This window comes from Quercus suber, unplaced genomic scaffold, assembly GCF_002906115.3.
Source record: "Quercus suber isolate HL8 unplaced genomic scaffold, Cork oak 2.0 scaffold_225, whole genome shotgun sequence".
NCBI lineage: Eukaryota > Viridiplantae > Streptophyta > Magnoliopsida > Fagales > Fagaceae > Quercus > Quercus suber.
Window position 1 is genome coordinate 263,379 of NW_027069683.1, and position 21,380 is coordinate 284,758.

The 21,380-nt window shown below is 36.1% G+C and overlaps 2 protein-coding genes across 2 annotated transcripts; both read right to left on the reverse strand.

Moving 5' to 3' along the window:
* Positions 1–382: 382 nt before the first annotated feature.
* Positions 383–13,653, reverse strand: LOC112001629 (RNA pseudouridine synthase 5). Its single transcript, XM_024033802.2, has 14 exons — positions 13,407–13,653; positions 13,051–13,108; positions 12,611–12,638; positions 12,455–12,501; positions 12,242–12,332; positions 11,863–12,010; positions 11,232–11,319; positions 9,646–9,736; positions 9,388–9,463; positions 9,122–9,189; positions 4,107–4,176; positions 2,455–2,533; positions 1,603–1,696; positions 383–799 (listed from the first exon to the last, which is right to left on the reverse strand). Exons 1-14 carry the CDS (start codon positions 13,516–13,518, stop codon positions 725–727), a joined length of 1,125 nt encoding a protein of 374 aa, XP_023889570.1. The 5' UTR covers positions 13,519–13,653; the 3' UTR covers positions 383–724.
* Positions 13,654–15,308: 1,655 nt separating this feature from the next.
* Positions 15,309–18,373, reverse strand: LOC112001628 (uncharacterized). The gene is made up of 4 exons (XM_024033800.2): positions 18,153–18,373; positions 17,001–17,157; positions 16,431–16,724; positions 15,309–16,164 (listed from the first exon to the last, which is right to left on the reverse strand). Exons 2-4 carry the CDS (start codon positions 17,133–17,135, stop codon positions 15,544–15,546), a joined length of 1,050 nt encoding a protein of 349 aa, XP_023889568.1. The 5' UTR covers positions 17,136–17,157; positions 18,153–18,373; the 3' UTR covers positions 15,309–15,543.
* Between the last annotated feature and the right edge of the window lie 3,007 nt (positions 18,374–21,380).

A 21,380-nucleotide genomic window follows, 5' to 3' on the forward strand; every position in this document is an offset into this window, starting at 1 on the left:
CCCTTTATTCCTTTATTTTTGCAATTATTTTTTTTTCGGGTTGCTTTCACTGACTACTTGCTGCTATTTGTTTTCTAAGGATTTTTTTTTTTTTTTTTTTTTTTTTTTTTTTTTTGGAAAAGAATTTTATTTAAAGTTATCAGTTGCAGTGAAATTGCTGGTGTTTCAAGTGCGGGAAATTATCTTGTGTGCCTTTGAACCATCCGTGCTTCGGAGGGCTCCATTTCTTATCCACGCTACTTATTTCCCATGCCTTTAGATCTTGCACTGCTTGGAATGCATCCACTAGCTCTTTTTGCCCCTTGCATAATGAGAGCTGTCATAATGTTGACCATTTTGATTGTCCAAGATTTTATTTTTGGTCAGATGATGAAATATTGAATTAAGCAACATTGGCGTTTTATACCTACATCACGTGGCCTTCAAAATTGCCACCATTCTTTAAATTTCTCCATTAAAATGTGTTCTCTATGGGACTAATTTTACAAAACTATGCGCTCTCATGAAAATTAATGGCCCAGCATTAATAATGCATTATGATTACACTAGTACCTGAATGGTGCTAGGTGTCTACCTCAGACGCGACATGAAGCATTGCTGTAAAGCTAGCTTAATTGCTCACAAAATCTTCGGCAGCTTTGAAATGAAGCATGGCTGTAAAGCAAGCTTCATTGCTGTCAAATTTTCTGCAGCTAACAGCAGCATGCTTAAAATAGTGCTGCTGTTAATTAATGCTTATTTCCTTAGCCTCATCCTGTGTTTGGAGGATGGATGGAAGAGGTGCAGTAATTTTGATTACCTGCAATAGCAGAAGATATTACTAACTTCAGTAAATAAAAAATCAGGAGAGGAATTTGCACTCAAACATAACATAGCATTCTTGAAGCCCAGACCTAGTGTAAATGTAGCATTCAAGACCAGACCTAAGTAGATGTACCTCAACAGAGCAAGTAAACTACAAATGCCTTGCTAAAATAACAAAGTAAAGTGCATCTTCTTTTAATACATGACTACTATCAACGTTTCACACTAAATTTCAGTAACACATAAAAGCGTATCAAATGGATTATTCTTTACATTATTGTAAGAAGACGATAAAATGACTTTTCTTCATTTAATCTGTATAGTTTCAATGTCTTTCCAGACAGTAACAGAACAATATGCAGAAGATCACCAGCATTTATAGATGGTAATATTTGATCTAGCTATTCAATCTTTTTTGGTAAGTAACAAATCATAGATCTAGCTTTTGTGATTATCAGGATCTATACATAAATAGACCTCCACGATTCTGCATTATTTATCAACCAAAAAAAAAAGAACGAAAAGGAGACCTCCATATGAACCGGTTGATTAAGCAAGTTGCAGGCCATGGATTTAACATGAATACATCAAGTGATTTAATGAAATGAGGTTTTTTTTTTTTTTTTTGGGCATACATTTAGCTGTTTACAGGAGCAAGGAAAACCATTTTTTTGTGCTGACATGAAGAGTACTTTGATACTTAATACCATACCTGAATGACAATTATAAGTTGCATTCTGAATTCTTAAGCACTTACTGATTTTTTTTTTTTTTTTTGATACTTATTCCTATACTCACCTCATTGGTAGTTGGGTGAGAGAGCATCAGTTGATGCGCATGCAAGAAGTAACCACAGTCTCCTGGAACAGGATTTGTAGGCCTCTGGTACCCTCTACAAATTGCAAAACAAAGAGTAAAGAGCATTAGCTACTTGTTTCAAACTTACTGATAACATCAACCTTTTTCTTTTCTTCCTCTCTCAATTTCAATGGTAGCATTTGCATCTCAAACAAAGGAAATCAACTAAAAGGCATTTTATGGTGTGAATTAACAATAGGTGAAGAGATTGCTACTGAGTGAATCAACGAGACTCAATTCAAAAAATTTTATTAAGTAGCAGGCATCATAAATATTCAAGTATAAAAAAGACAACACTCAATTCCAAAATGTTTATGACATAACAGGCATCACAAGAAATTCATGGATCAAAAAGGCATTTTCTCTGATCTTCACGCTTAGACATTGATTTTCTTGTTATACTACTTCCATCACATCTAAAAAGAAAAAAAAAAGTCAAAACCTAGTGAGGAGCATTAATTGCCCTAATTATTCAAACTACTTAAAAAACAAAGTAGAAGTATGTCTTCTTCTGGAATGGATAGAATGCCCGAGTAAGACTAATTAGATTGGGCAACCATCTGAAAAGTGATCCAGAACCAGAAGTTGTGTCTGACTTGTGTAAGATGATCTAAGACTATAAGATGCAGTTATACTTTTGAGTAGAAATACATCAGTAGCAAAACAGTCGAAGGATACTTTCAAAGATTTACTTATGAAAGGGAATCTTCTTTTAATTTACTAATAATTAGAAGAAAAATTACTCCGAAAGGGTAGAAAGAAAATGATCTTGTAAATACAGCATTTTCGTACCCATCTTGTGCAAAGCTTCCATCAACAAATTCAGGATCGAAGCACATAGGTTGTCCACCACCAACATAAAGAGGATCACCTGATAAGCGACAAAAGATAACTCTCAAACTGTCAACGAACATAACTAAGCCAAAATTTTCAGTCCATACTCAGGTAAAGCACTTTATGATTATAGGATACCTATTAAAATAAAGAGAATTATATAAGACTAACTATTGGGCTTGTAGAATCAACACATTCATACAATATGCATAGCCAAAATGAAATGCTAGAAGCTTTGACAAGAAAGAACTATTCCAGAACTGAAGATGTTTTTTCTTCTCTATTTGCTTGGCTGCCTTCATTGGGTTTTTATTCTTTTTCTTCTCTTTTTAGATTTCATTGATCATTGTCCTCTACACCATGATTAGGATGGTCTCTAGTATACGTCCTGTATACATTTTTTTCCCCGTTATTTATCAAAAAAAGAAGAAGATGATTATGCATAGCCAAAATAAGGATGTTAAAATGAGTAAGTAGGAATATTAAAGATAAGAAGCAGAATGAGGTCATATGTGGTGGCTCCTAGGGAGGAAAAGATAGGGATTAGGGGGAGTGATTTAAAATGATTTGAAGGTGCAAAAAAAGGTAGAGAGATGTCTAAAACAGCAAGAAAAGTAAAAGTGATGAAGAAGAATATGTTAATTAGGGAGGCAGTAGAGTATGCTTTTAAATAGGATATAATAGCATAAAATAATACATATGACCAAACCAGATTAGTTAATGAGGATCAATAGCAGACCCAAATCTAATTAAGATTAAGGATTGGTTGAGTTGAGTTGAGAGTTAATCAGGTGAAGTGCTTCAGAAGCTAGACAACAAACAAATTAGATTAAAATTTCTTGTTTGAAAAAACTCTATGATCTAAGTGATTCACAGTAGCTAAATAGGGTAGGGAGTTGGGATTAAAGAAAAGTGTATGAATGATATTTGTTAGGCTTCAAAGAAAGGGAGGTTTTTTTTTTTTTTTTTTTTTTTTTTTTTTTTGTCACTATTAAAACTATGCATCTCATTGCCTCTTCGGCATGGTTGATTTGTTAGTTGATGTTCTTACTCATACAGTCAATTCCTTTAATTATTCACCTTTTCTGAAATATAATCTTACAAGTCTTTCTTTATAAACAAATAGGGAATTTCCTCATCACTATTAACATTTTCATCTCATTGCCTATTTCCAAGTGTGGGTCAATATGTATATATATATATATATATATATTCTGGCCTCTGCAGCGCATCATAAGGTAATGTGTTTACTTATTTCCTTCAAATATTCACATAAGTTGACAGATAAGTCACCCTTACTGCCACTCTACAGAACCGTACATGAGAGTTTCACCTCATACAGCTCCTCGTTCGTTTTTGTACTTGTATCTGGAATCCTCTTTTATTTAATAATCCCCTTTCCTAAAGAAAAATAAATACTTACCTTTCTCTTTGGATTGGATATATATCTTCGATTGTTTGTAATTTTATTTTTCTTTCTTTACACACACACACACACACACACAGATACATCTTTTCTCCATGAATTTACATTATTTTCTGCAGCAGGCACTTGAATAAGTATCCAATATTCATTAAGATATCAAAGATTTTAACACATCAGACTTTACCCAACAGAGGATGCCCAATAAAAGCAAGATGAATACGAATTTGGTGCGGTCGTCCTGACTGAATTTCCACCTGTGAAATGTATCAACATATTATAGAAGTTTAAAAATTTATGCTATAAAAAGAAGAAAATAAATAAAATAATTTTTTCCTCCAAAAACTCCCCATGTCTAGAGTCTCCCTATAGTAAATGTTCACCATCTAATCCCAAGATATGTGGCTCAAGTGCCTATCACCGCTTGTTAACATTAGAAACTTAGCTTGTTAACATTAGTTACAAGTGGTGAATGTTCACCGCTTGTAACTAAGATTTCACATATTAATGGCATATCATTTAACTATGTCCTAGTGCTTGCTGACATTTGAAACTCAGGTCCATCATTTTTACTTGAAAATTTTTCTTATTATTTTGCTTTAATTTTTTTTTTTTTTTCGTTTTCTTATGAATGGTCATATAAGTCCAATAAAAAAAAATAAAGAAATCTCTCTCTCTCTCTCTCTCTCTCTCTCTCTCTCGTATGCACACAATAGAATTGGGAATCAAGATTCCTGTTGCAAATGAATCCTATTTCGTAGTTGTAGGAGTTCCAAAGTAGAGAGATAAAGGATATGCAAGTCTTACACCGAAATGTGTTATTGCTAACAAAAGGTTGGATAAATGAAGCTAAAAATAAAATGATCATTCAGGAATCAAGATATAAGAAAGATGGTGGATATATGAGGCCTTATTGGGGAAATAGCTTTGGAGGTATGTCACTAAAAGAGAGAGGCTTTATGGAGAATGATGGTGGACCATGAATATGGCAGTATTGATGCTCTAACAAAGTTCAAGGGACATAGGGGGTGAACCTATGGAAGAACATAGGGTATGTTGGGATAGATTTACTCGGTCCACTAGTTTTAGAGTAGGTGATGTTCTTGCATAAAGTTCTGGCACAACTATTGCTGTGGCAGGAAATTGCGGAAGGAGAGGTTCCTAGCACTATTTTGTATTGCATGCTATAAGGAGGCTTTGGTGGCAGATCCTTTGAATTTTTTCTGGGGGTACTTATCACTGGGATGGTAATTTTGTTAGACCAGTCCCTGATTGGTAGCTTGAACCCATTGTATCATTTATGGACATTATATACTCCAGTCATGTAATATGGAGTGGGGTGGATACTCTTGGTTGGACTCTAAGGAATGTTTACGAAATCAAATCCTATTAAAAAAAGTTACACTCCCCAGCCCATTCATCTTTTCCTTGAAAGAGTAGTCACCTATAGTCCCATCCAAGTTGGCTTCTTTCTTTGGATATATATATTTTTTTAATAAGTAAGAATGATATATATACGAGAGGCTACTCTATGCAAGAAGAACATAGAGCAAACCCAAAAAATACAAGAAGAAGAAGACAGAGAAAAAAACAAAAAACAAAACCAATCAACATATTAATTACAAAGAGAAAGAGAGCTAAGGAAAGAGGGAGAGAATCACTAGTCGTGAGTCCCCATGCCCGAGACCAATCAAAAAGAGTTCCACTAAAAGAAGCAAGCATCTGATCACTGGAACTATCCAAATCCTCAAAAGTCTGTCGATTCCATTCCTTCCAAATACGCCAAAGGATGCAAAACGGAACTAAATTCCAAATCTAAGACGAGTGCTTCCCCAACCAATTCCACCAACCAAAAAGCAAATCGGGGATTGATCTAGGTATAACCCAAGACAAGCCAAAAGTTATAAAGACAAAACTCCATAACTGATAAGCCATCTTACAATGAAGAAGTAAGTGCTCAACCATCTCTCCACAATGTCGGCACATAATACACCAGTCCACAAAAACCAATCTCCTCAATCTCAGATTATCACCCGTTAGGATCTTATTCTAAGCTACACACCAAACAAAAAAGGAAACTCGCCTAGGGGCCTTTACTTTCCAAATAGCTTTCCAAGGAAAGGCAATTGAGGGAGAGCCCCTTACTTTGTTATAGTATGACCGGGTGTCAAAATCCCCATTAGGCTTCAACTTTCATCTCCTCCGGTCTCCCACATCCATTGGAGGAGTATTAGCTCCCAATATATGAAGAAAACGCAGCCTTTCATCCATCTCCCAATCATTAAATTCATGAATAAAACGAACATCCCAAATTCTTCTATCCTCCAGCCCCTGCCTAGACAAAGAAACTTCTACAGATACCTCCTTATCAATGGCAATACCATACAACCTTGGGAAAGCCAATTAAAAAGGTTGATCCCCCCATACCACCTATCCTGCCAAAACCTCACTCTATTCCCCAACCCAACAACAAACTGACATTTTTTGCTAAAATCCTCCCATCCGATGCGAATACCTCTCCACAAACCACACCCATGGACTCCCCTACCCAGCTTTGAGGTCCATCTCCCCCATTCTCCCCCATATTTTGAAGCTACCACCCTCATCCATAACCGATCCTCTTCCTTTCCAAACTGCCACAACCATTTCCCCAATAAGGCCTTATTGAAAGTAGTAAGTTTCCTTATCCCCAAGCCACCATTAGCTATAGGCGCACAAACTTTATCCCATCCTACCAGATGAGTCTTGTTATCACCCCATAGAAAGTCCCTTTGCAACTTTTCAATTTTATTAGCCACATGAGTAGGAATTGTGAATAACGATAGAAAATAGATAGGAAGACTAGATAGTGTACTCTTGAGTAACATCAATCGGCCCCCTTTAGACAAATACAACTTCTTCCAACTGGCTAGTTTCCGTTCAAATTTTTCCAAAATAGGATTCCAAATTGAAGGGGAGTTATGAGAAGCCCCCAACGGCATACCAAGATAAGACATAGGCAACTCTCCCACTCTGCAACCCAAATTTCAATCAGGGCATGCACATCAACAACCTCCCCTATTGGAGCCATTTCACTCTTATGCATATTAACCTTCAAACCTGTTACCGCCTGAAAACTAAGTAACAACAACCGAATATAAAGAATTTGCTCCACATCCGCATCGCAAAATAGGATAGTATCATCTGCAAATAAAAGATGTGTAACACATTCTCCACCACCCCTCCTACCCTCAACTTTAAAATCACGGATCAAGCCAGCTTCCTCCACTCTTCTCAACATCCTACTAAACACCTCCATCATAATCAAAAACAGCATAAGAGATAGCGGATCCCCTTATCTTAAACTTCTCGAACTACCAAAAAAATTAGCTGGAGACCCATTAATCAGAACAGAGAACTGAATTGTGGAGATATAAGTACGGATCCACTTACACCACTTCGCTCCAAAGCCCATTCTATTCAACAAAGCCTCCCAATTCACATGATCGTAGGCTTTCTCAATATCAAGTTTACAAATGACTCCAGGAACCCTACTCTTCCCTCGGCTATCCACACACTTATTCGCAATGAGAACCGAGTCAAGAATTTGTCTCCCACCCACAAAGCTATTCTGATTCTCAGAAATCAACTGATCTAGAACCACTCTCAATAGGTTTGCCAAAACCTTAGACAAGATTTTGTACACACTCCCCACTAAGCTAATAGGTCGGAAATCTTTAATATTAGAGGCACCATGCTTTTTAGGAATTAATGCAATGAAGATAGCATTGAGGGATTTTTCAAACTTACAATGTTGAAAAAACTCTTCAAAGACCGCTAAGACGTCTTTCTCCACTACTCTCCAACAATGATGATAAAACGCCATAGTAAACCCATTCGGACCTGGAGCTTTGTCCCCTTCCAAGTCACTTACAACTTGAAGTATCTCCTTTCTCTCAACCTTCCTCTCAAGCCAAACCCTCTCCATATCCCCTATACGATCAAATTCCAAACCCTCCACAAAAGGCCTTCACCCCTTAGTCTCCTTGTACAAATTTTTATAAAATTGTACTACCTGATTAGTTACCTCGGATTCCTCCTCAAAAACCACCTCATCCACCTCCAAGGTCCTTAGATGATTAAACCTTCTATAGGAATTAGCTATTTTGTGAAAAAACTTAGTGTTATTATCCCCTTCCTTGATACATAACATCCTAGATTTTTGTCTCTAGGAAATTTCTTCCAAGGAAAGAAGATGCTCCACCTGGGACTTCAAAGCTGCCCTATGACCTTTCTCCCCAACAGTGAGACCAAACTCCCCTTCCTTGGTGTCTAATTTTTTCAGCTCCTCCAAAAATTGATTCTTTTGGCGCTCTACATTACCAAACTCTCGGCGATTCCATTGCACAATGTCCTCTTCTAGAGCCCTCAATTTTTTTGCAAGCATGAAACTTGGTGTACCTACAAAAGAATGCCGATTCCACCAGGAATGAACGCTATCCACGAATCCCTCCATCTTCAACCACCTATTTTCAAATCTGAACGGACTTTTCCCCCTTGCCATTCTCCCTGCCTCCAAAAGAATTGGACTGTGATCTGAGATAGGACGGGGTAAAATCCTTTGAATAACATCTGGAAAATGGTCCTCCCAATCTGGAGTGAGCAAAGCTCTATCAATCCTAGACATCACTGGATATCAGCTTTAGGAAAAATCCTACTTTTTCATTTGTAAGTTGGCTAGGGAAACTACAGATCACCTACTTTTTCATTGCCTTATTGCTGGAGAGCTTTGGAGTATGGTATATTCTTTTTTTTGGAGTTCACCATATTATGTCGAAGGGGGTTGTGGAGATTTTAGCAAGTTGGCAAGACAGGCTTGGTATATGTTGCAATATAGTGACTTGGGATGTGATCCTGCATTGTCTCGTGGTGAATTTGCAAAGAGTGCAATGCCAAAAGTTTCAAAGGATGTGAAAAATTATTCTCAATCTAAAGCTTTTATTCCTCAATTCTTTATTTAAGTGGATGAATGCTTCCAGTCTATTCTCCTTTGCCAATATGCCTAAGATGCTTGATAGTTGTACATTTAGTGCTTAACGTTGGTACCTTTTGTGTAAATGGGTTATGCACCTTTGCAATTAATCAATGAAATATTTACTTCAAAAAAAGAAAGATGGTATAATTATGCATAATCATCCAATTCTACATTATAAACTAGAAAACCTGAACCAATGTGTTGTTTCCTTGCATGTTTCTCTCAAGAACATCAACTTTGCTCAGAGCTGGCTTTCCTGGTTAAAATAAAAAGTTAATAAGCAGGGTTAAACTAAACATGATAGGAAAGCCAAGCATCACTCTGATAGCAAACAGTGACAAATACTCTATCAATATGGTGGTAATAAAAGACAAAATAAATGCATACACCATATTTTTGACATAGCCACTGGTTCATGAACATCCAAGAAAAACATTGTAAAAATCATATAAACCTGAAGAAGAAGCAACATATAGCCCCTTGGCAACACCAGGATACTGCACCATTCCGATGGGCTGTTTTATCAGTACCTATAATGCAAAAATAACTTCCAATGTGTAAAACTGCTAATTCAGAATTATAACTGAAGACATATTCATTTTTTATCTGAAGTTAGACATGGAATTAGTGGGTCTTGAACCCACGACCACCTTATTTATATAAGGGGAGAAGGTGCCGTTTGAGCTACAAGCAGCTCAAGCTTGGGTGTTACCTTATCTTCATCAAGTAGCCCAGTGACTAGTGCCCGGTATATCTTTGTTATTTTTCTTGTTCCACACATCTCCATGTTGGTTTTTCTGTATCTGTGAAATTGCAGATTGCATCAGCAACATGTATCGTGATTAAAAATGAAAGCCATTATAAGTATTTTTTTTTTTTGGAATTACACATGCACCTAATGGGTCTTGAACCCACAACCTCTCACTCCATCCCATAATTATGGGAGGAGGAAGTAGTTGCACTATAGCTGAACTGTATCAGGTGTTGAAACATCAGGGAATATTTAATATTCCACTTGCATAGTGGTGGGTCCTTCATGTTGTTAAAACAATTTAAGTTAGATAATTGTTCCCCTACAGTTCTGACTCAAATGAAGAAATGACGTATACGTATGTAAGTATCATTTATTTACCTTATAACCAGATTATGAGGAGTTTTCCAAATAAGAGCTTCTTAACATGAATTTAGGTCAACTGGCCATCATTTAGCTACATCAGCTTGATTCGTAATGAGAATGGCTGCCCTTCGATGCCTTCATTAGCCCTTTATTTCGAGTTAGTTAAGCCTATCTTCTGGGATTCAGCATTTTGGAAGCAGATACACTAGCCTATAACAGGATCTTCAAATTAATATTTTCGAATACTTTTGTGCCATCTAAGGACACTTTTGTTTAATATATAATGATGCATGTCGTTAAGATGTGTTCTCTTCTTTTGAGTCCCTCCTTTTGCACATTTCAGTACTTCTCTTTTCTTTTCATTTAACCTAAGAAAATAACACATACATGCACATGTGTGCCTGCCTGCCACACATACAAAAACACACACAGACAATTTTATTTTAATTTAGTTTTTTTTTTGGAAGTCAATTGTTTTTATTTTTGTCAATTAGATTTTATTTTAGGTCTTATTAGTTAATTAGGTTATTAATATATAATTTTAAGTACTAGAGTCAATGGTATTTTTGTTATTCAATAATTGAGCTTTCCTAATTCAACCAATTTTTTAGTGAAGTCATAATAGTTTATATAAGCACGCTATTTTACTCCAATGGAGACAGCTTGTAATTTGCTTGATTAATAAAATTTCCATTGAAATTTTCCCAATGGTTTGGTGACTGGGGCTGAGTTTGGCTGACCCTAACTGTTAATTCCTAGGTTTTATGCCAATTCTAAGCCTAGGCGCTAATTCCTAAGTTATTAGTGATTTTTCTGTTCCGCAATTTTGTTGCATCCATTTTGATTTTGTCCTGCATCATGTGTGTATGCATGTAAATGGGTGGAATAATTCAACCCTATTTTTACATCAGTCACCTTGATTCTGTTGTGAATTGCAAATCCTAAAACCTGTTTTATGATACTCAAGAACTATGAGCCATCGTAGCTTCTTTATTCTCCCACAAAAGATAATAAGAGAGACAACCTACTGAGCTTATGGCCTCAGGATTGTAGAACCTAACCATAAGCACCATTAAGGAAAAAACAAATTATCAAGAGATAACAAATCATCATCTGATCCTTATCATTGGCCACTGTAATAAGCAGAGAAAGAACAAGGTGAAAGATGTTATTCCCCAAACCTATTGCCCTCAATATAAGATGTTCCATTGGCAAAGTAGGCTGCAAGGCGAGTTTTGGCAAGCTTCGTCTTAGCACAAAGCAATATTCCTATAACCAATCCAACAGTAAACAGGAGTATAATTAGATAGTATTTCTGGCAGTACAGCCATAAAGTGAGAACACTATTGAATATAAGGAAGCAAGCAATATTGATCTGTTCTTGATGAAAGATGCAAAATGATTAGTATCATTACTTTAGGCTACTTATACACTTCTTCAATTCACAACATGAACTTATCAGTAGTACCAAACTATAATGAGTTAAGTCTTGTGTTGGATCGCAAGACTGACCACAATCAACAAAAAGTATTAAGGTTACGTTATTAATTCTCAGCACTTGAAAATCCTTCTCTCAGGTTATTCTCTTTTGATCTGCATCAGTCAATACCTAAACCTAAGTTGAGTAAATTGGCCGTGATCAGCAATCAATCAGATCAGCAAGCCATTCCTCTTATTGCCTGATTGATTCACATAGTTGACAAAGCAGCTTTTTAATTATCTCATGCACACAACTCTGCTAAACAAACTGAGCCATGCAGATGGAAAATTAAATTTTAGCCATGTTATTCAGCATCAGAATTCATTGTTAACCTGAAGTACCCCTTCCTAGGCGATGAACAGGAACGGGATGTGGTTCTTGCTTCTTGCTTGCCTGCCATTGGAGCTGTGTCAAAACTGTCCGTTGTTGGAAAAGGCCTCCAGGTAAAACTTGTAGGCCAGAAGGCTTGTTAAGAGCAATCTGAGAACATAATAATGAAAACAATCTAAAATTATAACAATAGAAGGAAGAACCTCATCTAATATAGTGCAGAAATTCCATTAATTTAAAAAGTAAAAAGATCTTGAAACACATCCAAAAAAAAAAAAATCCATATACATGAACTACATAAATCAAGGAATTCAAAAATATCAAACTTGAAGAAAAAAAAAATCAATTATAGACATAGTAACCCAAAACCGAAAAAATTACCATATCACCATCCTCATATAAAACTTCAAGCAAGCACGGTGCATCAGGCTCTCTCCAAGGAAGTCTATGATAGACAAGCTCAGAGCCAACTCTAGTAATTAAATACATAAAACAGAAATTTGAAAAAAAAAAAAAACACAGACACATTAAGAATCTCTCAAGGATAAAAGTTTATAGATAATTCACAGTTAAATGGTTTCCATTAAAACAAACCTGAGGATTGTTTTGGGATCAGTAACAACTGTACCATCAACTCTTATCTGTGCAGACCAGCAAACATAGTATTCTAAGAATTACCATGTTGTAATAATCTACATCCTTAAAGAAAAAAGAAAAAAAAAAACTTTTTCCGAATTTTGATCATCGTACCTGTCCGTTCTCAATTCGCTGCAACCAACTGCTCTATAATTAGTACAACATTATAAATAAATAAAATTTAATTAAAAAAAAGTCAAATATTTAACATTTCTTATTTAATGATTAAATAAAAAAGAGTTTTTCAAAGTTTAGTTTATTATAATTTTTCCTTCCCTTCAATGCTTAAGTAAGCTTGAGAGCTAAGCTACTTAAACCGAGTGCCTTTAGGGGCATTTTTTAATGGATCATTTTAGGAAAATTTTTACTCTACTTTTACGAGAAACTTTTCACATAAAAAGTTTCTAAAAATATTCCAATGACTTTAGGCCACCAGGTAACTATTCCACACTTTTTTTTTTATAGAGTTTGGATTGTACGTTCTCTTTGTTATACTAAATTTTCATTAATCTGATCTATAAAATAATATTTTGATGCAATTGTAATAGGCTTACCCTTGTAGAGGAGCTGAATTCTTGTACTTGCTAGAGTAGAATTCGATCAGTGTCGATTCTGTAAATCAAACGCAAATTCAAGGTCAAAATTGGTAATATAAAAACGAAAAAGAGAAAAAAAAAAAAAAATTCTTCTTCTTCTTCTACAGTTCTACAACGTTTGGTTGATCGGAAATTCGAAAACGAAAGAGAACAAAAATAGCTACGAACTGTGCTGATTTTAAATAAACAAACACAAACACAAACACAGTTTCGAAATTATTTTTTTTGACATAATTGAATTCTAAGCGAAATTACAGTGAGTCATTGATGTTAACACAGTAGTCTATAGGAAATGAGAGAAGAGGAGGAGAGACCGGAATCGGAGGACCGAACGACGTCGTTGTAGGACAAGCCGTCGTTGAGATCCGGCCAGAGCAACCCGAATCTCTGAGTCTGAGTCTGACGTGTTTCTGAAGGGTTCGACATGGTCTCAGGCTCTCTGAGTCTGAGCTAACAACGACGACGGTGCGCGAAGGCTTTGTTTCAGTCTCCAAGTCGCGTCCAAATCGAAATAACTGGAAAATTGGGCCTCATATATGTCACAACCTTTCAATCCTTGAATCAGATATTTGATTTAGCTCAGCCCAATCTAAATCACATTGGGCCCCCAACACGCAAGCTTTAGCCTAATCAACTGTTTTTTCATAACATTGTTGCAGCAGGCACTGTCATTTTCGTAACTTTTTTTTAAGAGTCCAAATTTGGTATGGATGAAGTGTAAAATTCATATTTTACATAATCTAATAAATAATTATCATATCAATATTTTACTTAAAATTCAACACATCCTATTACATCTAATAACATCTCAATAAATTTTCAATTTAATTAAATTTATATATGGGTATTAAAATTAATTAAGTGCGGTTGTGCTTATTTTTAAATATGTGATAAAATGATGTGGCATATTTAAATTGGAGGAGTAAAACATGGTTTTACACTATGTCCTTATAGAATCTTTTTTTTTTTTTTTAATAATTGAGTTGGATAGGATTTTATTATTCTCATATGAGCCAATTATTGGATCAATTTATTATCTACTATTTACAATTGGTTACCTCGGTAATTATGATTTTTTTTTAATGATTTTTGTATACTTATTGTTGAAATTTTTGTCCATGAGTTGATATGGTCCTTTGTAATTGGAGCAAACTCATTCTTCAAATTCGACAGATTATTGGATGTGATTTGTTTGATATCTTTGGGATATTGACGGCAAGGAATAAAGACTAAAGTCATGTTTTCAATTGAGAAGAACTTTCTAGTCTAGAAGTGAATTATTGAGTAATTAGACTCCTTGGTTTGAGGACTATTTTGATTTCCATGGTTAATGTCTGTGACGTCATTGACATGATAGTGGATAAAATTGTTCACAAGTCATTGTTCTTGTTATAGAAAAAGTCAACAGCATAGTGTAACTTTCAACATGTAACAGCTATGAAGGCAATATTTAGATTAAATATTTTAAAATACTAATTAAGTACAACCGGCAGATTAAACATGTTAAATTCAGATGCTTAATTAGTGTAAATATTGTGGTTTCCCGTTAACTTCAACAAGTAAAGATCAACTTCAACAAGTAAAGATCCAATCTGACCTACTTTGTCAGAAGGACAAAATTTATGTACAGGACCTTAAGTGCTATATTTCTTAAAATTCAGAGATGAAGTTTTTTTTTTCTTCATGGATAGAAGTATATTTTTAGTTAAATACAACTGCATGACTGAATTTTAGGAAGATAATCTAATGAACAACACCTAAGTTCTGTGATTAAGTTTTGGCTTTACCAAAATGACCAAAATAAAAACTGTTATAGCCTATCCATAAAAAGGTAATCACTGTGAAGTGCTCTCCTCTTTACATCATCACCTCCAAAAGCAGCATACTTTGTAGTACTCACAAGCATATGAAACCTTCCACCCTATCTCCTCTCTCATCTGATCTGATCTGTCACTAAGAAACTAAAATCACATAGCATCTGGACGGTTCAACATAAGACCGAGTCCAATGCATTTGGCTGAATATATATTTTAGATAAAGTATTAGTTGACCTGCTCCCAATATAAATTTCAACTAGAATGGGCTGTCCAAAAATCGTAATTGAGAATATATGCCAGCCGGCTTTGTGGAATTTTCTACGAGAGGTAGAGGTTGTAGTTATTGCTCTTGCACCCACTTCATCCCACTTTCCCTTTCTCCATTGACCAAAGATACCATTTGCAACAAACTTCAACAATTCCATTCATGAAAATAGTACACCAACAAGTAAATTATTGTCATTGTCATATTATATATTTATTTTATTCCCTCGATTGCCGGAAACTAGTCCTCAAGAAGAAAGGAACAAAGAAGTAGGAGATTAAGAAACAAACAAACATAACTCATTGAGCACAAAGAATTGCACCTTGTAGAAAACAAGAACACATCATACTAATGACAACTTGAAAACCATTAACAGAAAACATCTGTTGAAGAAGGCCCAGACGCCTCAAGGGAAACCGGATTCCAGTTCACAATATCACCACAATGTCCGCCTTGTGATTTAACTGCTGGAAGCTGATTTGATCCATCAACGGTTGCAGTAAGAGCTAATTTATTTGAAGCTGTTGTCTTCATTCGATGACGCTCTGCTCTAGAGCCAATGACCTGTCCTAACACAGATGCTGCAATGGTAAAAGCCATAGCTGTCTTGGGCATCAGCACAGACTTCCTAAGCATGGCTATGAATGGAACGGCTGCATGAACTGCAGCAAACCAGGCTGGTGAGAATTTTTCAGTGTGTTCTCTCCATATCCCTAGAGGAACATTTGCTGCCATTCCCAATAGCCCTATCACAAGCACTTTTGCAGGCAAGGGTTGTGGGCGAAGGTTCTTTGCAAATGCAGTTTGTGCTAGAGCTGCTCGGGCTGCAACTATTGCAGGTGGGCACTTGTATTTCATGCCTGGAGGGAGCTGAAATGCCTTAGCAACTAGGGGAAGAACATTGCTAACTGCTCGGTATGACTTTGCAATGGGACAGTTTCCACTTTGCAGCCACTCATTGCCCATTGCCTCATGCTTTGAACTTCCTCCCTGAAAGATCAGTTATGAAAATCAAGGGACAAGTAATAGAGAAATGTATAATGCAGTTCCATCAAAATCATAATTTGAACAGTTTCAATAATTTAATGCACAACATTCAGCATACTGATGAGATTCTAAGTTCAGAGAACTGAAATTTCACTGTGCTTTGGAGTTTGCATAAAATTGCTCAAAAATAAGAGTTTAGACCTTGCTTTGAATTTGTATAGCAGAATTTAATATGAAAAACATAATTTGAACAATTAAGGATAAATTACCTTTGAAGAAGGCTCTTTCTTGGATGAATTGGATTTTCTTTTCTGATTCTTCCACTTCTCAGAAAATGAATCAAAACCAAATGGCCCTCCAAGTCCAAAGGATGACAGGCTGATTGTGGCCGCCTTAGCAGCTAAAGGATTAAATTGCGATGGGGCTGACTCAGGCCCTACATTCTCAGAAGGCACAAATGATCTCCCAGAAAGGGGGACTACTCCATCATGCCCATGAAAAAGCCTAAATGCCATATCAAAATTGGGACCATCTTCAAAAATGGGACCTTTGGTTCCACGTACCTGAGAAGGAAAAGTCATGAAAACATATGAGTAGTGTTTGAGTTGAACAAGAAGCCTGAGAGACACATGGCATAGGTCTGTAATTATAAGCAGGAAGAAATCTTGCAGGTTTAGATACATGATTTTGGACCTAAATGTTTGGCTAATAAAATTGAACACAAATAGTTATGATCAAAATCAAAATTCCTTTCAATCTAATACACTTCAAGTTAGACCCATCAACATAAAGAAACTATTACGAAACACAGGTACAAGTATTGAAAGTGGGCAACTTACGGGCATTGGGAAAGCCATGGAGGGTGAGAATGAGAAATTAGTTGGCTCATTAATGTTCCTCAAGAATGGACATCTAAGCATGTCCATCTGAGATGGTGTAGACTCTTCATTTAGGTCTCTGAAGAAATAGTCCATATCTGTTGAAGAGCAAGGTCACCTGCACATGGATGAAATTGCATAAACAATGTCAGAATCACAGTGCTAGACTAAGAATATTTAAACTGCAAATTATGAACCCAAATTTTTTACTAAGAAATAAAAAGTTTCATCTAGAAAGCTAGAAGAAGCATGCATTTGAGATTTGACAATCCTAAAGAATTGAAATTCTGCCAAAGTGTGTCTGACATTAACTAGAGAAACTAATGTTTAATGTATCTTCCCCATATAAGATGGTTATACAGACAAAACTCAGACTGTGAAATTAACCAAAGAACTAATATTATATAAGAAGTCAAATTGAAAAACTAGGAAGCACGGACACGAACACGGGTATGGGTACAACACAACGACATGAGCAATTTCTGAAAAATTATAACATAAAACAGCCGGTATGACACAGACACGGCACCCTGCATCATGAAGTGTCCGTGCTTCCTAGTTGAAAGGAAGGATTGATTGTAGTTTAGTCTCACAATTAATTAACCCCAACCCAATGAATCCCAAACCATGAGCTGGGAAATGCTAAACTTCACTAAAAATGCCCAAACCCATATACAAACCACAACTATTAGGCACATGAAAACCCACCTAGAATTTCTAATACTCCATAACCTTGAACCCAATTGAAAACCCACCTAGAATTTCTAATACTCCAAAACCTTGAACCCTTTTTTTCAACAATTGGTTAACATATGGTACCTAAATCTCCTAATTATCAATCAATCTCTAACCCCCCCCCAAAAAAAAAACCCCAACTTTTAAGGAACAAAGTCCCAAATCACAGGCGTGTGATAAAAAAATCATTTCTTCTCGAAAATTAATGAAACCAAAATTCAGAATAAATATATCTCAGACAGATTATGCAGATTAAATCTACAGTTCTGAGAGCTAACATTGCAAATTCTATAAATCAAAGACCAAGAAAAAAAAAAAAAAAGATCTGACATGAAATGAATATGAAGATCGTACAGAAAATCAGACATGCATTATTACCTTGAGAAAGAGAGAGAGATTGAGAGATTGAGAATTTGGTAGAGCAAAGGTGAAAAAACCCAAGCGAAGAGAATGGAATCGAAGAGTGTATGGTAAACACACGACCCTATATGTGAGATTTGAGAGAATGAAACGGCGTCGTGGTAAACACACGACTTGTATTGAGCTCGTTTTTTTTGGAGCTCTCCAACTTTGATTGTCTTTTGGTTGTTGGGAACGGTCAGCGCTTACGTTTTCTTTTGCGTTGGTTTAGACAGCTGTGTGTGTAGCTGGTGAGCCGAAATTAAAATACGTGTTGATTTTTTTTTATCTTTTCCTTGTGGACCAATGGGAATTTGACACGTTGAAATGTTTATACCACGCGATTCTTGCAGACCCACAACGTTTTTGGCTACCTTTCTTGTTATTGGAGTAATGTCCAAATGAAAATTGGGACCGAGTTTGGGTACTCTATGTTTATATGGACTGTGCGTTGTCCTTGCCTTAAATTTTTTAGCATATCATGTCCAAGTGGGGGTTGATATGGATCACAAATTCACAATAATGGTGTGTGTGTGTGATATGACCCAAATAATATCTTAATAATTCATGTATCATGTATTTTTATTTTTTTATTTTTAAGAGAGTTTCAACTTATAACGTTCGCTTATGATAATAGCTCTTTATTTTCAGATCAAGACATCAATCGGTTTTTAGTATAGGTGGGGATTGAATCACAGATTTCTTATTTAATCATTAGAGATTTTACTAATTGAGTTAATTAGACCCCATTATGTGTTTTTAAACATGGATATGTATTGTTCATCCAAAAGGAAAAACATTAATAATTATTAATTTGGATAGCATATTTGAAATAAAAAGAGAAAATTTTCAGTTTATATTAGTTAAGAGTATTTTTTATGTGATTAGCGTCTACCCTTGTGACGTTGTTCCAAGGCTGGATCGATGTAGCTTGAGACTTAAGACGATAAATTTAAGTGGAACATTTTATATTTAGATTTCAATTAAATAAAATTTATTTAATATTGACCAAACCAAGGTAAATTTGATGAATTAATACTAATCAAACTGAAGTAAAATTACACATTCAAGAAAATTTAAAGTTAATTTTATATAGAGAATCGAATGTCATGGTAAAAACATCAAATTTAACAAAAAGAAATGAAAATTTATTATTTTTTTAGAAACAATGTTTACTTCATATCAATTAAGACAATGCATCGTTATAAAATTATATTTTGGTGTCAGGAAATATATATAAAGATTATTTGGTGTGTAGCCACGTGGAGATTAAAGAATACAAGTCCCCTGGCCCACTTTTTGTGTCACATTTTATGCTCCAACAATCATGGTATCCCATGTGTTGGGTTTTATTTATTTATTTTTCCATTTTAAACTTAGGTGATTTTATAAGGAAAGTCAAACAAATTTATGGCATGTTGTAATTGGTAGAGTATAAAATAAAACACAAAAAGTGAGATAATATATTTTTATTCGAGATTAGGTAGCTAATGTTCATGATCTACTAAACATGATATTGGTTTACAAAATTAAAGTCTCAAAACATTTTAAAAAACCAATTTATGCTTTTTAGTTGGATTGATTTTCTATTGGTCCAATATTTTTTTAGATCTTTTTAGAGGTGAGAAAATTACTACAAATTGATGTGGTAATGAATGCGGTTGGTAAACTTAAATAACCTAATAAATAAATATTTGAATAATTTTTTTAGGATTGGTGACATCAATTTGTAAACTCTATATAGAAAATTTTGTAATATCCCTAACATCATTCTATAATTTTGAAATTATTAGTGTGGGGCTCATGGGCCTGATAGCCTCGGCCCCTCATGTAGCAAGCCCAAGGCCCAGGCCGAGGAGCACAGGCTATTCATGGCTGAGGTGGGGGAAAGTCTTTTTTTCCAAATCCACGCCGAGGACCACATTATCCTCGGCCTGACAAAGGCGATTTTGGGGAGGGACTAACCCCAAAGCAAGCTGTCACTCTCACATTTAATGCACCCAACTAACCCCCCTGGCCGCATTAATGGGGAGGTAACCCCTTGGCAGGATAACGTTGATCAGAGTGAACCACTTGAGTACCGATAAGGCCTCTGATGGGACGGACGGTCAGAAAAAAAGGCAAATAGATGATCAACAGATGGAAGGAGGGGATAGGAAGATAAAAACTATAAAAGAAAAGCTAGTAAAGTAAAGGAGGGGAGAAGAACAAAAAAAAAGAAAAGAAAGAACAATAAGGCCTCTTCGGCCACAGGCCGAGGAGCATCCCCCCTATTTGTAAAGAAACTCTTAGCATTTTTTATAAGAAAAGTTCATGCATGGTGATCGACGGCCAGCACCTAAACCTGTCAACCCACTCTCTATAAATTTATTGTTTGGGCTTATTGGGCTGAAAACTCTTCACTCAGGGTTAATCCAAATTGAGTCCCTACAATTGGCGCCGTCTGTGGGGAGGATTAGGGTGCTGGCCGGCGCACCAGGTAAGTGTTCTAAGTTCTAAGTATTCGTTTTACAGTAGGTTGAAAAAGATAAGTGTTTTAAGTTCTAAGTATTCGTTTTATAGTAAGTTAAAGAAAAAAAAAAAAGGTATATGGAAGATTTGGCAGTAAAAAAAAAAAAAAAGAGAAAACAAAACAAAACAAAGAAAGATCTTGATATTATTATTTCATGCATAGAAAAATTACATATTACAATCAGAGGCTCAGGTAGGCCTGTTCTACAAGCAAATTTACGAGCGAATAGCCACCTGCTATTCCTACAATCAGAGGCCCAGGAGGAGCTGCCCTAAGGAGAAGCTAGCTGGAGGGAAGTGTCAACTCGTGCTTTTATTTGGCACCAAGAGAATGGGAGAGCTTGACACGCGGCGGAGGAGGTGAAGGGCAATCATGCTCTCAGGCCCCCAACCACTCCCTCCTCGGCTAGGCGGAGCTGGAACAAAGAGAGGAGCAGATGCAGGGGCTCCGGGATACCCTCCCCCGTGATGTTCCCTCGATTCTCTCCGTTCCTCTCAAGTGTTGGCCGTTGGAGACGGCAACACTCGAGCACCGCCCATTAGGTGAATTCGCACGCCTTCCTCGTCGGGGGTGTGCTCCGAGGAAAGACGTTAGGTTCTCTAGCAACATCCCTCTGGGATACCTCGAAGGGCACCATCAGGGTTACGCCTAGACTCTGCCGCACCGAAAGCCCAGTGGGGGCTGCGGCCATACCG